This window comes from Kogia breviceps, chromosome 17 (genome assembly GCF_026419965.1).
Source record: "Kogia breviceps isolate mKogBre1 chromosome 17, mKogBre1 haplotype 1, whole genome shotgun sequence".
Lineage (NCBI taxonomy): Eukaryota > Metazoa > Chordata > Mammalia > Artiodactyla > Physeteridae > Kogia > Kogia breviceps.
The window spans coordinates 54508103-54531047 of record NC_081326.1 but is presented as its reverse complement, the minus strand read 5'-3'; the positions used below and the strand labels follow the sequence as shown (position 1 = coordinate 54531047).

Below are 22945 nucleotides of genomic sequence, written 5' to 3'. Positions count from 1 at the left end.
ACAGCCTTAAACAACTCTATGTACAACTGTGCTGCTTTCCTACAGATCAGCTGAGATAGATTATTTCTTCCACCCAAATTTAGACACTGTATTTTTCCTTCTGGAGAAACTGAGGAATTTCTCATCCAGGATTTTGGCTGATAATATTATGTTTCTGGAATACCTCTGGGAATGTTCCCTTGAAGAGGAAGCTGTTTAGCATGAAAGACAAGAGTGTGATCCAGCACTGACTGTACTGGATTAAATGTTAGCGCTCCTGATGATGACTTTGGATAAACCGTTTCATTTCCCCATGCCTTAACTTTTCACATCTCTAAAATATAATTTCCCATCCTATCTCAGGAGCTGGAAGTTGCAGGCAAAAAATAGCTTGTGATTTATTATGAGCTGTAAAAACTAGAAACTTTAGTATTGTTCAATGTACTAGGTGCTACCAGATAAATCTTTTAACAACTTCACATTGAAATTATAGGCAGGATTCATTTAGGGGAAGATAATTGGATTATAGGATTAGCATGTTTGACAATAAATTTTAGACACTGGTATCTTAGTAGTAGTCATGATGGTCCCATAGTCAAAGTTTATTTTTGCACAATAATTACTGTTAAAAGTATTCCTGACTTTTGAGAAATAAAGTTGTTGGGTGTAAATTCCTCTTGTCTGGATATATATATCTATGTGTTCAAAGAGATTACATACACCCAAGATTTTTTTTCTTTTAATAAAAAGTGAAATTAGTTGAGGTGACTAAGCTCTGCATATCTGGTAAGGAGGATTTTGTCAAGTGTCCTCATCAAGTCCAAGGACCTGTTTGCAGGTCCAGCAAAGGCAACAGCAGCAGCAACACATCCTGACATCTTGACTGAAATCACTGCCAGAGCTGCCACCTAGGTGGCTGAGCAGGCTAATGACGTTTTCACTGTTGATCCTTCCAGTTTCCATCTAGTCCCAAGCTTGTCGCCCACTCCCTGGAATCTGCATATGCGGACAAGAAAAGAAAGCACTGGTGGGAAGGAATAGTATCCTGCACACCGCCCTTAATGTACCTCTCCGAGTTTAATGAGGTCAGTTATGCATTTACAGCTTTAGACTCTTGCTAATGCTCCCTACCCAGAAGAGAAATTTCTCTTTCTCTCCTTTCTCTTCTCCCCTCGCCCCCTACGAACATACACACAGGCACACGCATATATACTGCACGGACACACTTGGGAAAACACCTACACATAGAAAATCATACTCCTCAACATTTCCATAAACACGCACTCTTACCCTTCACTATAGCACCCATGTACACACACACACACACACACACACACACTCCGTGGGAGAATCAGACTCACACAAAATGCTACGTACCCGGAGAGCTCAGAATCCTTCCTATGCTTGCAGATTGAACCCACACACCACGCACGCCTATTGACGCTCGCAGTGTGCCCACTTCCCAGAGTAAAACTCCCTCCAGATGCAATAGGCTTGCTCTTGTGAGTTAGCAGCTCCGCATCGAGCCCAGGGACAAAAGCTGGCCAGGGTTCTCGTGTGGTGCACGGGACAGGAGCCATCATTTGTGAGCAATGTGGAAAGCTGCAAACTCACATTGGGCAGTCCTCTTAACCAAGTCCTATAGATAGATACTAATCCCCCTGAGAGCCTTCGGCATGCAAATGGAGACAGAAGCTTTTGCAATCTATTGCAGAACCATTGCTGCAGTCCTCCCCCTCCTGAGACGGTATCAGATTCCCGAAAAGCTCAGATCTCCAGAAAGGCGCCTAGTCTAAGGAACATGTGGGTTATAAGACCTGGGCCAGGACCAACCAAAAAAAGATTAGAAAACTGACATACAAGAGCAAAACACGCTGGTGTCCGGACAAAGCTCCCCCACACCTTGGGATGAGGGAAATAGGGTACCTTTTAGATGTGAAAGAGAAGCGGGAGGCTTAGCGAGGGCCAGTAGATGGCGCAAGAACTCTTCCTCTGTACAACGTTAACCCTTGAGTGGTGTGCTGGCACGGCCAGGTCCAAACGTATAGATACATAGGTTTTCCATTTTGAAAGAACCCTCCCATTTACATATTTGGGACCGATTTAGAATGAAGACAAATGGGTCTGTTCCAGATAACTACCCCAGATAAAGTAGTTTCACTGCAGCACACGTCAGCTGAAAATGGGGTAGAGGAGGAAAATGAGGAGAAGACTCACTCCCTCCCCACCTCTCACCTCCGCCCTGGTCAAGGATGAAATCGGTTTGCCTAATGATCAGAAAACCCGGTTGTGGGTTTACATCTAGGCACTTGAATATGTAAGTGCGTGTGTACAAATAAATTCTTCTCGGTGATCTCCCTTTTTCAATTAAATCACAGGACGATAAATGTGAGACGCCTGCCTGAAATATACTGCAACTACAGTAGTAACACATGTCCCATTATAACGACAGGGCCATCGATGGAGCCCGATTCATATATCATCACGGTTTCCCTAAAAGCAATAAAGATTCTCCGATTAAAATATTCCTTGAACATGCTTGTGTATTCACAGGCTGCAATGGAGAACTCAGTAACATAATATTTCTTGGGCTGTTTTACAGGCAGAATTGATCTATTCGGGGAAAAAAAAATCAAACCCCTTCATTTCACATATTGTGGGGAGTTTGTCAAAGAGGGGAGCTGGCCTTTTCAAGAGGCTCACTAGTGGTTTCTGGTGGTTGCTATAACGAGCTAGAATTGAGGTAGATTTCGGTGGAGGGGTAAAAACGCACAAGAAAAGACAGAATCCAGAGTAGCAGAGACTTTGTGCCCCCGTTGGAGAGAGATGGTTGAGTCCTCGTCAAGGTTGCTGTGGTATCCCAGAAACACCATTCACTTCGAGCTGTGACCGCGCACCAATAACAGCGGCAACTGCGCTGCGCCGGGCTGAGGAGCAGGAATTAGGAGCTCGCGAATACTATGAAAGGGTTCCGCAAAGGGGAAAGCCGAGAGAAGGAATCCAAACCCCGGGAGCCTGACACGAGAAAATGCGCTAAATGTGGCCGCCTAGACTTCATCCTGATGAAGAAAATGGGGAGACAAAGTGGATTTACGTTTTGGAATCTCATCTTCTTATTGACGGTGTCTTGTGTGAAAGGTAGGTTTGCTTTCGGGGGTCCCCTCTGCTTTGGATGGAGGTGAGCTGACTTGTCGCCGGAGAGGGGTTGCTTCTTTGCAATTTGCACAGATAAAAATAATCATGATAATACAGAAGAAGGAGTTGATTCACAGCTCTTTTTTTCCCCCTCAGATAGGAAATGCATTTTGCTTGCCAGATCTGGCGTTCAATGCAGTGATTGAGCTTGTGCTCAATAAATATTCTTGCAGTATGCTCAAACGAATACGTGAGTTGGTTCGTATACCCTCTAACTAGTGGATATCCAGGCAGAATTCCTCTGCAAGACTTTTCCTGGTGGTGAAGATTACCTTGATTTCTAGTCAAACCAGTGGTGTTTGATGCTTTGGCTGGAATATTTATATTAAAGAGTCTCGTGTAAATGCTTTTTAACCCTTTCAGGTAGGAAAGTTACCAATATGTTAGGAATGTGCTGATTTTAAATGCATTAGGGCACAGGGGTGCCCTCACACCAACATGAAGGTGTGCGCGTGCATATGTGAATTATTTCTACGTGGGCTCTTTTGCATTGATAAATGATAGAGGAGCTTCCATAGGTCCTGTGGTAGAGGTTTCGCTTAAAATGGGGCTTTTAAACGGTCTGAGACGCCACGAAGTGTTAACGAGCTACCTTTGGGGATGAATGAAGGTAGGAGGAAAGTCATTAGCTGACGACCAAAAAGAAAATCCCCAGCAAGTCTCAGCGTTCAGACAGGTAGAGTGAGTGTCACATGCACAACAGACAAGGGGAGGGAGTGGGTAGGATGTAAAATTTATTCCTAAGCAGGAAGGCAAGGGACAGTCAGGATCATTGGAAGGAGAGCTGTCCTCCGGGAGAAAATAGATCCCCAGCTCTGTTCTAAAACTTCTCCTGCACCCTGCTGCCCATTAATTGCTGCAAAAAATACTCAGGCGGTGTTTATGACTCATGCCGCCATGGCAGCTCACATAGACGCGAAGGATGTCGTTTTTAGTGAAGCTAGTTTCAAATCCCGGGTGTCTGTGTGCCGGGGGTGGGTGGTGGGAGGGAGGGGGGTGTTTTGGCCCCGGCGCGCCACCGCTGTCAACACAAACTGGGCGCTTCTTCCTTTGTAAAGGAGTGCCTCTCTGAACCGCAATCGGGCCACGTCTCTATGAAACAGTTTATTGTACAGCTTGCAGCTGGCTGTCCCCCCACAGAAGGCAGTCCATTTGCATTCAGTGGAAATGATAATTCATGTTTTGGGTTGAGGGAGCTGGAAGGGTTACCTCTCCCTCTGTTAGGACCAAGGATGCGTGGCATGTCTCGAATTTTAATTTACATCTTTAAATGCCAAGAAGTTGTCCCTGGTCTCTGTGGCAGCAACTGCCTTGTAATCCCAAGCGGCTTCTCAAAGCTTGACACCCCGCCCCGCGCCAGCCTCAGCGCAGCTCTAAGCCAGAACGCATGTCCTCAGAGGCGTTAACTACACTGCCTAGCGCACAAAATGCATCTCGGGTTGCTTAGAAGGGGTTTTCGTCGCCGGCTCGACGTGTGAGGAGCCTCGCATTTATGCTTAGTTCGCCTGCTACTGGGACTCGGTGGTTAATGGATGGCCCTGGGGCTGCCAGCTAGACGCGCGCTCCGCGTGACAGAGGCGCAAGAGGCCAGCGACAGTTCCTAGCAGGAAAAATGTTGAGGTGGCTCCTGCTAGAAGATGACCGGGGGTTAAGTGCGAGTTTTCATGTGATACCTGTTGAGTCAAAACACATTCGAGGGGCAGATAGGGAGAGGGAGTCTCCGAAGCTGGGCGAGCAAGCCTGGCTGACAAACACTGAGCCGCGCTGCTTGCAATTACAGCCCGGCTGCCCGTACCTACCGTATAGTCTAGATAAGACGCGCCGATAGAAACGAACAGCGTGTTAGTTTGCTTTAAATGGCACTGGAAATGAAACCCCTCTCCTCTACTCACGGCTCCCGTCATTTGGACTGAGATAATCGGCCCACTGAATATATTCCAGTTTCGGGAACATTGGGAAGAAGGAGTATTTCACACTTTGCTTTGATCCCGTCCAAAATCATTTTTCTACAGACCATTAAATTTTTTTTTAATGGTAGTAAGATCCTTCATTGTCACTTATCTGCCACTTGAAGGGCATCTCCTACATTTTACAACTTGGAACACTGTCCTCAAATTCGGAGACACAAACTTACAGAGACTGTATGCTTTAGACTTGCTCCGGGTCACCCAGTGGTGCCAGTTTTTAGTTGTTTCTTCTCCTTCTTCCCCTTATTATTATTATTATTATTTTTTTTAATTTCACCTCAGTCTCAAGGCTTTTCCTAAAACCAAGATTGCAGCAATGGCTTAAATGTTCTTTCCCCCAATGTCTACGACTGCTTTTGTCTTCCACGCTGTTTTTCTTCTGGTCTCCCAGGCCCATAGGGAAGCTCAGGATGGGGAATCCTTCTAAGAGCTTTGCAGGTCCTAATCTAGGCTAGTGCTAGGGTTCAGGAAGTCCAAGGCGAAGGCACGTGCTTTTCCAGGTGAACAGCTCCTGCCAGGAGACTTACACTTTCTGTCCACACTTTTCATTCCTCCACTATCTCACCTATGCCTGCAACAGCAATGACAAAGAGGCTCAGTGGGAGAAAACGCCTCGGAGTAGAAGACAAAGTGGCCTTCAGTAGTAGAGGCCTGAATCGCTCGAGCGGGGTTGAAGAGAGAGGCAACCCTTTCTGGGCATTCTGTCTCCTGTCACCACCTGAAATAAAAGGCCACGGAGGGCACCAAATTGGGCTGTGGGGTGGGGCGGGCCGGTGGGCGGCTTGGACTTGATGCATGCCTATTTCAGGCTGAAGCACGCGCGCGCGCGCACACACACACACACACACACACACACACACACACACACACACACACGCAGGAAAGCAAAGGTTTCTGAAATGCAGCCTGCAGCTGCGGCGTTTCTGTTTTAGGTTTCAATCACAGAGAAACTGTGAATCTCCAAGTCGTGCTTAAACGTCCCACCCACGTAAACAGACACCCGCGGGGTACTTCCCCACGCTCCTTCTAGGGAGATCCTGGGGGAGCACACACATCTTGCAGGAAAGGTACAGAAGGCACTAACCTCAGTGGACAGCAGGTGAGAGCTAGTGGGCCGCGTCCCCCACCGTGTACTAGAGCGTGATTTCAGGGCTTCTCTCTGGACCCCGGACTTCGAGAAGGATCCACGTTTCCGCGTGCTCTGGGACTCCAAGGAGATATTACTCCCGCCACAGAGCTCCTCTGGAAGAGCGGAGCTCACACCTTCTCCCGCAGTTAATTAGTACTGGAAAGGGTCGCGGTGTCCACGCAGGGGGGGGGGGGGAACTGCCAGCCGCGCTCATTAGCACCTTCTGCCCACCCCAGTGTGACCGCGCCGCAGGTTTCAGCCCCGCGCTTGTGCTAGGGGCTGGTAACCCTCACTCCCCTGACCTCGGGGCGACAGTCTGCCCTGTCAGTAACGTTAGGAAAATTTCTGTCGTGTCTTGAGGGATCTTTTGAAAGGTGGGTGTGTTGGGTTAATGTCTTTACAAATCAGTAACAACAGCAAACAAAAAGCCACCCACTGCCAAGGCCACCATCAAAACCCTCCCTTGAGGTTAACAGGACTGAGTCAGCTGCTTAGAGGTAACCTTCATGTTTGGGTCAGGGGTCCCTGTCCTGCTGCAGTATGGACAGGAATCCCTCCCTTCCATCTGTTTCCTCCTGGAATACTTTATTTGCTTCTAGAAGGCCAGGCTACCTGAAATATTCATGGACCACCTGAGGTTGAAACTGGATGCCTGACTTGGCCTTTGCCGAGATTCATTGTGAGGGTGTGTGTGTGTGTGCGCGCGCGCGCGCGCGCGCGTGTGTGGCTGGCTGGGAGGAGAAGGTACACGTGGATCAACACGGAGGAGCCTTCGGGAGGCCTCGAGTGTGGGTGTGGGTGTGTGTCTGAGGCGAAACGGACGGCGGGTAACAAACAGTATGTTTCTGTTCCCGGAGTCCCTGTTGCTGCAACCACTGCTGTCGCGCGATCCGGTGCAGGCGCCGAGCAAGCTCCCTCTCCCCATGCTGACCTCAGTGCTGCCCTCACTGAAACAACTCCTCTAACAGGCTCTCCGGGAGTTCGAAAAACTCACTAGGGAACGAGTCATGGAGATTGATGCTCCTCTACCATGCCCTTCATCCCTAGCCCCCCTCTGCCGTGCTGCTGGGAGGAAAGCAAGCCGGGGGTTAGTCCCAAGGCTGGAGCGCCACAAGGGCTTCTCTGGACCCTAGGGGAAAGGGCAGAAGAAGTGAAAGAGGACAGGGTCATCCCGGTTGCCACGTGGTCCTCTCCCAGACCTGCTGGAGAGGCCAGCTGAGGGCTGAAAGCGGGACAGGCACGGGGACTGCAGCGCAGTGCAGAAAAAACATGAAGTAAGACGACCAAAGAAAGAAAGATAGACTCAGGCAGCAGGCGGATTCCCTTCTCCTTGAACACGGCGCCTTTGGGGAGGCTTTGCACCACAGAGTTGGTAAGCCAACCCAATTTACCGCCCTCAAAAGGCTTGAATAGCTCTGAGCTGAACTACCCCTGAACAGTTACCCTGTTGAAATCTTTTGGAAATGTCACTGTGCAGCATCAAATTTCCCGAATCTTTTGGTGTTGAGGGGTTTGGGGAGGATGTGAGGGCTGCATGAAGTCCATGTAGGGAGAGTGAGTGTGTCAACTGAAATAATTAAGGAGCAGGTTTCAGGGTTTGAAAACCTGATGCCAGAGCCTTTGAGATCCTTCAAGGAGAAAAGGGGTAGAATTACTCCATAGATTAAGAACTCCAGGGGCATAGATTTAGTTGCGGTAGTTGTTATTACTGTTCACGATATTAATTAGCATTACTATTTATGCTCTAGCTGAATAGATTTGGGGTACACATGCCTTTTCCCTGAACACACAGTTTGGTGTCTACGGAAACAGTGAAATATTAAAATAAAGCAGTAGCAAATGGCATCCGTACAGGGCTCTAAATATAGTAAAACTTTATCAAAAGTGAGATCTGATAAAACAAAAATTAAGAAAGGTAGCAATCAATAATGCCCTTTTATGCATATAGAAAAAAAACCTTCAATGCTAAAATACTTGTCTAATCTCAAATACAAATAAGCAAAAGCAATAAAACTTAAGTTCCCTAAGGCTCCAAATATACTTCTCCTTGTGTCCCAAGAGTTTTACTTTCTTCTACTTAATATCAGGGTTTCCAGAAAGGGCTTCAGGATATTAAATACTTGCAATGTTTTGCCCAGTTTGAGAAATAACTTTGAAGCACCAAGCAACATGTCTGGTGTGGAACCTGTTACTTCAGGTAACATGACTATTTGACAAAATATGCCATCTTGTACTTTGAATTCCAGTGTTGGACAGATTAAAAGTAAAATGTCTGCTAACAAAAAGATTAGGGAAAAATGCCTGAGATGCCAATAAAACTTAAGGCCATTTTATTTTATCTATATATACATTAAAACATAGCTTCTCTTTCTGTCTCTTTTTTCCATTCCCCTTACTCATAATCCAAAGGGGTGTGTAGTTTGTAGATACAGTGACAGTTCTAATTTGGATTTTGGATGAGGTCTGGTAAGGATGATAGAACAGATACTGTCATTACCAATTCATCTTTTCTTTCTCAAAGTGAGCAGGTGGGGTGATTCATGGTACTTTCCAGGGAGATCAATCTCCATGTCTACAAGAATTTCTCTGAATTTAACCCCTTGTAAGGCTCTAATTCTCATCCGGAATATCATTTTTACAGGAATGTCACTGAGAAAATTCAATTTGTTGAATACCTTCCAGTATTCATGGTCTCAGTGTTGGTGATCATCTTTCTTTTTCTCAAGCCTCCAATCTTGCAGCTATCAAATGCATTTCATGCCATCACACCTTTTGCTATGCTATTGCTTGGTGCTAGTTGAAGATTCTTAAGGATTAATACTTTTTATATAATCATGGCCTGTCACCCTGCAACCCAATTTGAAATCTCTAAAAAGTCAAAATTTATAAGATTAGCATATGCATCATATACCTTGTACCTGGTTCACAAGTATATCTGTAGTAATCAGGTGCCATTAGATATCACAATATCATTCTATTTGCTCACAAATGTTTGCACTGCAGTGATTTCAAAGTGTTCCTAAACAAGTAGGATCAGCATCCTCTGGAAACTTGTTAGAAATGTGAATTCTCAGGTCCCTACCCCAGGCCTATTGACACAGATGCCCTGGTAGTTGGCACTGACATAGGTGTTTTTAACAAGTCATCCAGGTAATTCTGATGTGATCTAAAATTTGAGAAGCACTACAGTAAAGTAGAAAGAGCAAGGGCTCTGAAGCCACCAAGACCTGAAGTCAAACAGCAGTAAATTAAAAATGTAGCATCTTCTCACTATTATTTCACTTTGGCTAAGTTCCTAGGCTATTATACATTGCAGAAACACTCTTGAAATGTCTTCTTATCAGCCTTACACAGTTACTTCAGGTGCTGGCTCTATGAATCAGGGGCAGACCCATAGTTTAAATATGTTACTCCTATTCCTGGGCTAATTTTATCCATTGCATACAAATATTGATTTATTTTAATATTGATTGATTAATGTACTTACATGAATTTGTTAGTTCATCTCGTCACAAATCCATGGTATTTACAGGGCTGGAATAATTCTTACATACTAGCTAGTTCACTGCTCCTACTTTATACAGTAAAATGCACATGCTTAGAAAGGATAAGATATTTTTTTACTAGGTTACAAAGATAATTAGCTCCAGAACTGAGACGAGATCATTGGGTCTTCAAGTTCCTGTTCAACTCTTTCTACTGTACCTTATCAATTGTACTACAGAGTTTTCTCAGATGGCATCAATGAAGATAATCACAAAAGTTAATATCTGAGTACCATATACCAATTGGTACCATGTAAAAATATTAGTGACTATATGTTTTGTGGTAATTTTTAATGTTAACTACCCATTTGGTAAAAGACAAAACACCAAACAAACAATGGTGGAATGAAAATATTTTCTAAGACTATTACAATATGCACATCAAGTAAATAACTGATCATATATTCAATAAAGTTTTATGTTTGGGGAAATGGTACCAAAATAGGAATGTGTATTTACTGCATAAGATATGAACAGCAGGAAGCTCTGTGCTAAGCCCTTTATATACAGTGTGTCATCCACGTCTCAAACAGTGGTTCTCTCTCTCCTTTTCCTGCTTTGAATCCTAACAAGCATCTTGTGAGATAGCTGTTATCTCCTATGTACAGATTATCATCTCCATTTATAAATCATCCACAATTCCTGGGGCCAGAGAGGTGCAATGACTTTCCAGGATCATTGGTTAGCTAGTGGTTGAATGAAATCTGAAATGATAATAGATTTTTAAGTTCATAGGCTCATTAAAAGTTAAAACTAAAAATGACCAAGTTACTAATTAAACCTCTTCACTTTTAAGAGAAAAACTGAAATCTTGAGAATTTAATTTAAAAGAAAGCCTAAAATTAATATCCATGTTATATATATATATATCACATATTATATATAAATACATCATGTTTTATATATATATATCACAGTTACAGTTATACATAACTTCTCAGTTTTGTATTTTTCAACATCTTTTACTTAACTTGCCTAACTTTATTCTCTAAATTATTCTGTAAGATGGATGTGAAAGCTATTTTCCAGTTTTATAAGCAACAGTAAGTGAAGTAAATGCACAATAATACAAAGTTAAATATGTCAATATAAGATATAAAACTATTTAGTGCATTAAGGACAAAGAAGCAAAAAAAACCAAATCAAAACATATAACCTTTAAATTTTAACCCAGTGCTCCTGAGTAAAATTTAAAAATTTATGAATGTAGATGACTTATGGACTTCACATATAAAATAATATGTGGGCATAAAACTATTTACCAGTTGTATCATAAGCTATGGCAAATAAATTTATTCCATTTGGTACCTACTCTTCCATTCAGTTCTACAGAGTTTTAACGATGGGAAAACTCTTATGACTTATTTGTCTATTGTCTAACAGGGAATGTGCATTAGATTTATTTGTGGGTTCAAGGCAAAGTGCTTTATAAAAAAAACATTCATACCCAAGCTTCAGCCACTTGCTCTACTTCTTCTCATAATTGCATCCTAGTTAAAAGTGCAGGTATAGGTGTACATCTTCATATACAGAGGAGACAGTTCAGAGAAGTGAAGAGACTTGCCAAACAAGGGAGTGCAAAATAGTCTTTCAATTCTCTGTCCAGTACATGTTTTTTTTTTTTTTACTGGGTACTGCCTTATGAGCTTCATTATTTAGTCCTAACTGGTTTATGGGAGTAAAGTACCTTGAGAGGAGAGACTACTGTGCCTGTGCCCAAATCCTGATCAGGCTCAAAACAATACTTCCTGAAGCGATTGTGTCAAGAGACACAGATACATGAGGGTAATAATACTGGTAAATGAGAAACTTAACAAGCAATCTAAAAATTAACTAAAAATTAAATGGGGGCATTGAAATATACATCATTGTCTAAAAAAGAAAAAATACACATATTAAATTGTACTTAAGCACTCAAAATTAGCATCACATTTTCCTTTGAAGGTGATAAAATGTATTTTCATATGCAACAAAAGCACTGTTGTACCTAAGTCCTTTCTGAACTTTAGACTGTCTCATTATAAATATGTACTTACCTTTTTTCTACTTACATTATTAAAACTTTGTTTGTGGGTATATTTTTAGATGTCATTTTAACCTATATTTTAAATGTTAAAGCTTGGATATCCTAACAATGCCCTCAGATGTATTATTCATAGAATATACGTAATACATTGGACACTGTTATGGGACATCATTATTTTGAATAGTTTTGCATCTTACAACAGTTAGGTATAGATTTCTACAAAGCTGCCAAAATTTAGGGATAAATTACAAATGCAATCTGTCTCCAAGTCTATTTCCTACAATTATACATTCCAGAATTTTATTTAATGTTGAAAATTGACTATCAGCCCTGTTCTCCATTTTAAAATTGATCCAATTGTAATAATTCTCTTTAGTCTATTGAAATTTTAAATCATAAACTGACTTGACGTTTTGTTTGCATGATTTCGGTGAAGGGAAGGGGAAACAGATTGATAATTAAAATGCGTTTTTCTCGAGCTTGTTCACATTCCCATTAGCCTCTTGTTTACTCATTCACAGCTACTTAGTAAAATTATCAGCTGTGTTTCATTGTTTGATATTATTGTAATTTCTCAAATATCTATTTTTTGTGTGTGTTTGTTCACACTCTGAGGGGTGTCTGATTCGAAAGAAATATGAAGAAAAAAAATGTTGGATTTTTTTTAACATCTTTATTGGAGTATAATCGCTTTACAATGGTGTGTTAGTTTGTGCTTTATAACAAAGTGAATCAGCTATACATATACATATATCCACATATCTCCTCCCTCTTGCGTCTCCCTCCCACCCTCCCTATCCCACCCCTCTAGGTGGTCACAAGGCACCGCACCGAGCTGATCTCCCTGTGCTATGCAGCTGCTTCCCACTAGCTATTTATTTTACGTTTGGTAGTGTATATATGTCCATGCCACTCTCTCTTGTCCCAGCTTACCCTTCCTCCTCCCCGTGTCCTCAAGTCCATTCTCTAGGAGGTCTGTGTCTTTATTCCCGTCTTGCCCCTAGGTTCTTCATGACCATTTTTTTTTTTTTAGATTGCATATATATATAAAATTGAGTTATTTGTAGTGAGGTGGATGGACCTAGAGTCTGTCATACAGAGTGAAGTAAGTCAGAAAGAGAAAAACAAATACCATATGCTAACACATATATATGGAATCTAAAAAGAAAAAATGTTTTAAATTTTATTTTCTCTTAGAATACCATATAATGGTACCTGGGGGTTATCAACTGAGTCAACGAAAAATATAATTTTAAGCTGATTTTATTATGAGTATTGTAATATAGAGAAGTGCAAATGGGTCTATTTCGTTGTTATTCTATTAAAGCACAATAAGATACTGTTAAAAGACTTTAACTTCAGATAATTTGTAATTTTTAGGAATGGTTTTGTTGCAAAGTTTAAACTATATTTTTATATATAGATATGACTTTTCTGATTCTGTTAGTGGAGGTGTAATTTGAATTTGCCCCAAATGTTGGTAATGAATTTATGCCTATCTATCTGTATGTTGTAATACTGAGCTCTGTGTTGCTAAAAGCTGCATTTGCGAGATAACAGATCAAAGTTAGGAGAACAGGCGGAATAAACACAACTGAATCTCCTGGAGATGAAACACAGTACCTTGAATTTATTGGCTCTGTGCTCTAACTGACTGAACTATGTAGACTAGACAAAGTTTTTACTCAGTGTTCACATATATGGAGAAACACTAAGTTAAGGTTTTTTGGCTGATGTCTAAATCTAACACACCATTGTAAAGCAATTATACTCCAATAAAGATGTTAAAAATAAACAAATAAATAAATAAAAACAATAATAATAATAAGAATTAATAAATAAATTGTAGCATCACAGTTTGTTCTCCCGACCCCCACTTTATACTTTCTCACATCTTTAAAGTGCATTAATTAAATAAAAATTAGAGAAAAGCGTATCTAGTTTTTCAAATATTCTTTGAGAATACTGAATCATTTTAAATTTTTATTTTATTCTTTTTAAAAAATTAAATTTTTATACAATTAAAAAAAACAGCTGAACTGATTCAAATGTTTTGTGTTAACAAATTTGCATCCAGGATGCTAATTTGTGTGCCAATTTCTGGCTTAATAGTATATAAGATGATGGAGATGATAAACCCTCTTAAATGAAGTTTGCAATAGAAATGCTGACAGGCCCATGATTACCTGCATTGAATTCATGTTCAATGCTCTTTTCATGGCTTAAAAAAAAAAAAAATTTCATCCCTGAATTCTACTAGTACTTGAGTGCTCTTTTACCTGTTAAATCTTTTAAAGGAGATCAAACAGAAAGTCTTAAAATCAATTTTCTAGCAAAGTGCTAGGAAATCTTTAATATCTGTGTTAGTCTGTCAGTGTTCATTAATATATTAGTAGATTAAAATCAGAAATGACATTTTGAACTTAATTTTTAAATATTACCAATGTGTAAGTCCTTAGGAATCAACCATTTTTCAATATTTTGAAGCTCACTACTTTTTACCTGTCATTGCATAGATTATTGCAATCTACCCATCTTAGAAAGAATACATTCTAATTATGTCATTCTTTTAAAAGTAAAAGTCTCAAAGCCCTCAAGAGAAATTGGAAGATGTTAGACATATTAAGTTACATCTTGTGCTGGTTCATGTAAATATTTGTTTCTATCATTTTCTTTTTGTTAAGTCAAGTTTGGCTTATTACACCTTTTATTAGAACAGTATTATTTTTAATTGAATATTATTATATTGATAGAATTTAAGTGAGAAGTTGTGAAAGATACAGTGGTCAGTAGGTTTTATTTCTACAGAAAGAGCCAGTGGCTTATGTATCAGTTCTGAGACTCATCCACACATTCCTTCAGCCATCCATCATTTATTGAGGGCCAGTGTTTGTCATGCCCTTGCCTAGACTTTGAAAATAGAGAGATGAAAATCTAGTCACTACCCTAAAAGAAGACAGTCTTCATTTTGAAGGAGGGTTTCTGTGAACATAATACCAAAGAAAATTGTGAAATTGTTTAGTTCTTCGATGTGATTCTTTTATCATGAAATATCAATGTAGTTTATTACGTCTTTATTTACATAGTCTATATATTAAATCTTTATCCTCTCACAGGTAAGTATTAACATCCTACAGACATTGTTTGAAACTTTCCAGTGAAAGTCATCATTTTGTGATCTAATCTAATGTAATTTTCGCTTGTAATTTTCAATTAAAATGTTTACTGACTCCCATCTGTTCAGCGAACTGATATTAACTAGTTTAACCAGTATTAATGAAGATCCCACATGTATTTCTATGACAGTGTTTGTACAGTTATATAATAGTTTGTAATCAGCAAATTGTGTTTCTTACCCATTCTTTTTTACATGTTTGTTTCTGCCTCAGAGCTCCTCATTGGCGTCCTAAAACTTTTAAATTTAAATTTAAATTTCTACCCCTTCATTTAGTGATTCACATGAAATAAACCTTGAACTAACTTATCAAGGTCAACACATGCAAAGGGTAAAATAACTAACCAAATATAAATATAACTGATTCTGTCATAGTTTTTTACTTCTAATTTTTTTATCTTTATTGGAGACCTATGTATGTTGGGAAAACAGTGTTTCAGTAAGCAGATTATATTTTGTTGTGCTTTGTTTTGTTTTAATCTGTGATTTAAAGAGCAATAGAAGGATCGATGAATGATTATACTGAAATCCCGGCATTTGACGAAATGCTGGCATTGGATCAATGCCAATTTTACTACACAGGAGTTAAGTAGAACGATCTATCTTTACAAGGTTAAGACATTCACCAAATTTTATCCTGTATTTTACATTTTCTTTATTCCCCTCACGTTGATTACTTTGATGTTTCACGTTATTTTAATGTTTGCATCAACATCCTACTTCATGATTGCCATCTCCCTATCCCTTGCCACATTCCATAAAACTCACTTCTTTGTGATCTAATGATTTAATGTGTAAGAAACCAGATTTAATATTTATAATACAACAAATATTAATGAGTTTTTCTAAGCTCTAAAATCTCAACTCTTAATGTAAGATAAAACCAAACATGTCCATTGTCTATGTAGATTGCTATCTTGTCCTCTCTGATGACTTTAGCAAAAAAAAAAAAAAAAAAAAGTAAATTTAGAAGCTTGAGATGAAAGAGCTCTTTGGGTAACATGAAGTGTTTTACTCAACTTGGTACAACTAAAGGAAGGAATTTCTACGTACACCACAGTAAATTTCCAACACTCTCCACAATACACTCTCCATTTAGCTCCATTTATTGAAATCCCAAACTAATAAATAGGAGATAATTTGCAGGATATGCTGACTTGGTTCCATCAGCATCTCAAACCCTACCTCTATGATCCTTCCCTTCTTTATCTTAACGAAGATGGTCCCTTTACATTTCTCAAAACTATATTATACAAACAAACAAATAAATCTGCACTGCCTTTCCATTCATTTGGTTTTTCCTTCTCAAGTTCCAACTCTCTGTTTCTTTCAAACTATTATTGACAATTCACATACTGTATACAGTCTTGTAAAGTAGACTTTGCATAAAATGCAGTGGAGAGGCTCTCAAGCTGTCTTGTGTATTGTTAGTACACAAGAGAATCTCAGAGAAGCCACCTATAAGATGTACAGCTAGACTTCATGAAAGCCATGAAAATGGATACAATTAGATTGGCTCAGGGTTTGGAACAAGTGATCTTTGCCTATGCAGCAAGTTCTGGGAAGGGTGTTTTGATCAAAGAAACAACACTGTTACAAACATTTCAAGTATATCTTAAACCCCAAATGCAGTCAATAAAATTTTGTTGATAGCGAATAAACACGAGTAAAATAAGAAGTATATGCATTTTTATAAATTGTATATTTAAGCACAAATATTCACAACTTATGAATTCTGCCTCCTATGTTGTTATTTCAATTTTTATGATAGTTATTTTTCTCTAAAGTACATGTAAAAACACTTCCCTCAGTTAGATATGTTATTATTTTTTCTGATTCTTCATTTCTTTTCTCATCTTCAGGACACAAAAAAGAAACGTTTTCATTGTCCACTGCTATGGACCATGAGTGTCTCTCATGCAAGCACCTCAACCTTGAGTGATAGATAGACTTAGCTCCGTTTTAAATCTGAGGAAGCAACTTAGAAAGGAAAGTAACTATCAAGTGGAGAAAACTGAGTTCAATTCAGGCGTTCCTAACTCAAAACCCTTGCTCTTTTCATCACACCAAACAGGATTTCATCAACTTTGAGGAGAAACAATAATCCAGAGATTGAGATGAATTTTGAATTCTTTCCAAAGTTTAAGGTTTCTTTTTTGGAGTGAGTACTTCTGAACACAGAGCAATTTATTTTACATGCTGCGAGATGAAAGGAAGGCAATAGAAACAGAGGAAGTCGGTGTAACAGTTCAGAAAGGTCAGACTCGTTATGTCACGGGAGGGACAGGCCTCATGTTAGTGTTTGGACATGCTTTGTTGAATCCTTTATTAAGTTATAGTTTGCTGTTAGAATGAAAAAAAGTGTATGTATATATATATATTTATATATGGGAAATGCGTTGGTGCTATGACATTATAGCTACGAATTATGTTTAATGCTGCCTGAACTGTACTTTTTTTCCTTTCTACAAATTAAAAGATAGTGTGTGTATAAGGTCTCATTTCATACTTATTTATCGTCTTTATTTTTAATAGCCCAGATTTCTTGGATGACTCTCTGTGAATTTATTTCTTAGAAGTGTAAAAGAAATGAAACATGTTTCCTTAACTCATGACTCTTATTAAGTAAGAAGGAGGGCTTCCTTGGTGGCGCGGTGGTTGGGAGTCCGCCTGCCGATGCAGGGGACACAGGTTCGTGCCCCGGTCCGGGAGGATCCCACATGTCGCGGAGCGGCTGGGCCCGTGGGCCATGGCCACTGAGCCTGTGCGTCCGGAGCCTGTGCTCCACAACGGGAGAGGCCACAGTGGTGAGAGGCCCGCGTACCGCAAAAAAAAAAAAAAAAAGTAAGAAGGAGTCTGTCAAAAATCTTAAATCACCCAGCATGGGATCTCCATGCCTTAATAAGTACCTTATTAACAGAGTAGGCACTCTAAATATTTGGAGGCTTGAATTGGATTACAAGTAATTGAATGCATTCATTTAGCTTAGGTCCAACCTGTACTCAGAAAAATCAATCTATATTGCCTTAATCTTTCATTTGTTTTATATTTCAAATGTTTCTAACTCCATCAATGGTGGCTACTGATATCCATTTGGATATCCAGTGTTTTCTGGGAAACAAGAGAATTTATAAAAATGCTGTATATTTATTTAGTGTATAAAAGTATGAGTCACGTTTCCTCCTTTCACTTTTGAACATATAAGCCAGTTGCTTTTACTTGGTTTGTACTGACATCCCTTAGCTCAAAATAGCACGACCTCCATAAGCACTACAGTAAGAACCCAGAGTAGTACTGGGCCCTGATAAATTTACTATTGCTATAAAAAATAATCGTTCATTGTAAGGCCCCTCCAGCACATATTTTCACATAATATTCAATACATCAGAGAGCAAATTCATATGGAAACGTAGGATTATTCTCACTCTCTAATCTGATAGACTTGAACTTGAATTCTAATCCCAGCTAAACACTGGCTATTTGACCCTAAGTGTCGTCTTTCCTTTAGGCTCAGTTTCCTTATCTCTTATATTCTCTGTTAAGTTTAACATTATCATGATAGCAAATGGATCAGTGTGAGAAAGCACTTTATGAAGCGTACCTTGCCACTAATGACTACTGCAACAATAATAACTACTATATTATTTATTTGAAAATATGTAGACACATTTACTTCAATTTATCCAATAACATTACTAAAGAAGATGCATCTCTCAAACATTTAATATATATCAGGTTTTAAATCATCTTTTGTAGGCATTAGGATAGCATGCTATTTAAGATAAGCCTTGAGATAGATGTCCTTTTCTGTAAATCAGAAGGCTCCTAGATGAAGGGAGTAATCACACCCTAACCCCAAATAACTGGTTTTGTAAATCAACACTAGCTATATATTGGAATTGCTTAAACGTATATTCCTTGCAATGAAATAGTTAAAAAATGGTCTTCGTACCTTTTTAAAGTTTTAATTAAATAATAAATATTAAACTTTATTGATTATTTTCTTGGATTTATATGTCTAATTATACAATTTTTCTTTGTTAAAACGATGAGATGTTTTAATCATTTCCCCTGGGTGGTGGCCAGCTTTGCAATCTTGGGATAAACACTGGTTAACCCTAGTTGGCACATCCTTTCACATATGATTGTATTCTATTTACCAATATTTGGTTCATTTTATCTCTGAATTCATTAATAAACACTTTTTTGTTCTTAGAAATTTGGAGTATGAAAAGCTTATTTCTTAAATTATTTTATTACATATTATTTTTTTTTTCTCATCATATTTTGCCTCAGTTTGGGCATTTCGTAATACCATTTATATTCATTTCTGTTAATTATGTTCCTCCAAATGATTTGATAATATTCACCTAAGTCATCACCATATTGTTATTTACATTCCTGATTTTACTTTCTACACCATTTTCTTTTATTTTGGGTTGAAACCATAGATTAAGAATTTTGTAAATATTTTTCCAGAAATAAAAATGTAAATATAACTATTATGCTTTTATCCAATTGTTTTCTATTTTTAGTCTTACTACTTCCATTTGTGTTTGCTTTTCTGTCTTCTGAACTTCTAGGAAGAGACATTTCACTGTGTTTCTATTTTTCTTTATGTCTTACTATGGCATGTAAAACCTTTTTTCCAAATACTCCTTTGAGAAAATATATTAATCTCACTATGTCAAAAGATTACTTTTTTATGTTTTATTTATTTTTTATAAATTTATTTATTTATTTTTGGCTGCACCGGGTCTTTGTTGCTGCATGCAGGCTTTCTCTAGTTGCAGCGAGCAGGGGCTACTCTTCCTTGCGATGTGTGGACTTCTCTGCAGTGGCTTCTCTTGTTGCGGAGCACGGGCTGTAGGCAAGAGGGCTTCAGTAGTTGCAGCACGTGGGCTTAGTAGTTGTGGCTCACGGGCTTAGTTGCTCCACGGCATGTGGGATCTTCCCCAGACCAGGGCTCGAACCCGTGTCCCCAGCTTTGTTTGGCAGGTGGATTCTTAACCACTGTGCCATGAGGGAAGTCCCTATGTTTTATTTTTTGATTCTGAGTCTCTTATTTAGCCAGTACATATGAGAATTTATTTTATTTAGCCAGTACATGAGAAATTATTTTACAATTACATATTTTTCATTATTTGTAATTTAAAAACATTGTATTTTGATTGATATGTGATGTAAAATAAGGCATTGAACAATTATGTATATCTGTCACTCACTATACAAACAATTCTTTTAAAAAATTTTATGTAACTAGAACTTCCAAAACTATGTTGAATAACAGTTTTGGAAATTCTAGCTACAGCAAACCGAGAAGAAAAAGAAATAAAAGGAATCCAAACTGGAAAAAAAAGAAGTAAAGCTGTCACTGTTTGCAGATGACATGATACTATACATAGAGAATCCTAAGGATGCTACCAGAAAACTACTAGAGCTAATCAATGAATTTGGTAAAGTAGCAGGATAGAAAATTAATGCACAGAAATCTCTGGCATTCTTATACACTAATGATGAAAAATCTGAGAGTGAAATTAAGAAAACACTCCCATTTACCATTGCAACAAAAAGAATAAAATATCTAGAAATAAACCTACCTGAGGAGACAAAAGACCTGTATGCAGAAAATTATAAGACACTGATGAAAGAAATTAAAGATGATACAAAGAGATGGAGAGATAAACCATGTTCTTGGATTGGAAGAATCAACATTGTGAAAATAACTCTACTATCCAAAGCAATCTACAGATTCAGTACAATCACTATCAAGCTACTACTGGCATTTTTTACAGAAGTAGAACAAAATTTTCACAATTTGTATGGAAACACAAAAGACCCCGAATAGCCAAAGCAATCTTGAGAAGGAAAGATGGAGCTGGAGGAATCAGACTCCCTGACTTCAGACTATACTACAAAGCTACAGTAATCAAGACAGTATGATACGGGCACAAAAACAAAATATAGATCAATGGAACAGGATAGAAAGCCCAGAGATAAACCCACACACATATGGTCACCTTATCTTTGATAAAGGAGGCAAGAATATACAGTGGAGAAAAGACAGCCTCTTCAATAAGTGGTGCTGGGAAAACTGGACAGCTACATGTAAAAGTATGAAATTAGAACACTCCCTAACACCACACACAAAAATAAACTCAAAATGGGTTAAAGACCTAAATGTAAGGCCAGACACTATCAAACTCTTAGAGGAAAACACAGGCAGAACACTCTATGACATAAATCACAGCAAGATCCTTTTTGACCTATCTCCTAGAGAAATGGAAATAAAAACAAATGTAAACAAATGGGATCTAATGAAACTTAAAAGCTTTTGCACAGCAAAGGAAACCATAAACAGGATGAAAAGACAACCCTCAGAATGGGAGAAAATATTTGCCAATGAAGCAACTGACAAAGGATTAATATCCAAACTTTACAAGCAACTCATGCAGCTCAATAACAAAAAAACAAACAACCCAATCCAAAATGGGCAGAAGACCTAAATAGACATTTCTCCAAAGAAGATATACAGATTGCCATCAAACACATGAAAGGATGCTCAACATCACTAATCATTAGAGAAATGCAAATCAAAACTACAATGAGATATAATCTCACACCGGTCAGACTGGCCATCATCAAAAACTCTAGAAACAATAAATGCTGGAGAGGGTGTGGAGAAAAGGGAACCCTCTTGCACTGCTGGTGGGAATGTAAATTGATACAGCCACTATGGAGAACAGTATGGAGGTTCCTTAAAAAACTACAAATAGAACTACCATATGACCCAGCAATCCCACTACTGGGCATATACCCTGAGAAAACCATAATTCAAAGAGTCATGTACCAAAATGTTCATTGCAGCTCTATTTACAATAGCCAGGACATGGAAGCAACCTAAGTGTCCATCAACAGATGAATGGATAAAGAAGATGTGGCACATATATACAATGGAATATTACTCAGCCATAAGAAGCAATGAAACTGAGTTATTTGTAGTGAGGTGGATTGACCTGGAGTCTGTCATACAGAGTGAAGTAAGTCAGAAGGAGAAAAACAAATACCATATGCTAACACATATATATGGAATCTAAGAAAAAAAAATGTCATGAAGAGACTAGGGTTAGAATGGGAATAAAATGCAGACCTACTAGAGCATGGACTTGAGGATATGGGGACGGGGGAGGGTAAACTGTGACGAAGTGAGAGAGTGGCATGGACGTATATACACTACCAAACGTAGGGCGGATAGCTAGTGGGAAGCAGCTGCATGGCACAGGGAGATCAGCTAGGTGGTTTGTGACCACCTAGAGGGGTGGGATAGGGAGGGTGGGAGGGAGGGAGATGCAAGAGGGAAGAGATATGGGAACATATGTATATGTATAACTGATTCACTTTGTTGTAAAGCAGAAACTAACACACCATTGTAAAGCAATTATACTCCAATAAAGATGTTAAAGAAAAAAAATTTATGTAAAGCTGAGATCAGTTTTAATACAGCCCTATTTTTGTGTAATTCTTTTTAGGATGTCATTAATTTTTCTACATTTCACAATATTATAATATTATTTGAGATGTCCATTTTTTACTATATTTTAGTTGCTACTATTTTTTTGTTGTTTTTTTTGTTTTTTTTGTTTTTTTTGTTTTTTTGCGGTACGCGGGCCTCTCACTGTTGTGGCCTCTCCCTTTGCGGAGCGCAGGCTCGGGACGCACAGGCTCAGCGGCCATGGCTCACGGGCCCAGCCGCTCCATGGCACGTGGGATCTTCCCGGACCGGGGCACGAACCCGTGTCTCCTGCATCGGCAGGTGGACTCTCAACCACTGCGCCACCAGGGAAGCCCTAATTGCTACTTTTAAAATTAGTTTTTAAAGTGTTTACTTAGTATGTTATCTGAAATATGAAAATGTAAATTATAACTTTT

General features: G+C 39.0%; 1 protein-coding gene across 6 annotated transcripts in view; it reads left to right on the top strand.

Annotated features, from left to right (window-relative positions):
- Positions 1-2649: 2649 nt before the first annotated feature.
- The window catches only part of CSMD3 (CUB and Sushi multiple domains 3), a 1102347-nt gene continuing 1082051 nt past the window's right edge, over positions 2650-22945 (top strand). For all 6 annotated transcript variants that reach the window (XM_059042775.2, XM_067017123.1, XM_067017122.1 and 3 more), the window contains exon 1: positions 2650-3117. In XM_059042775.2, the coding sequence (XP_058898758.1) occupies positions 2940-3117 (178 nt within the window). In that variant the 5' untranslated portion in view covers positions 2650-2939. The remainder of the gene's footprint in view (positions 3118-22945) is intronic.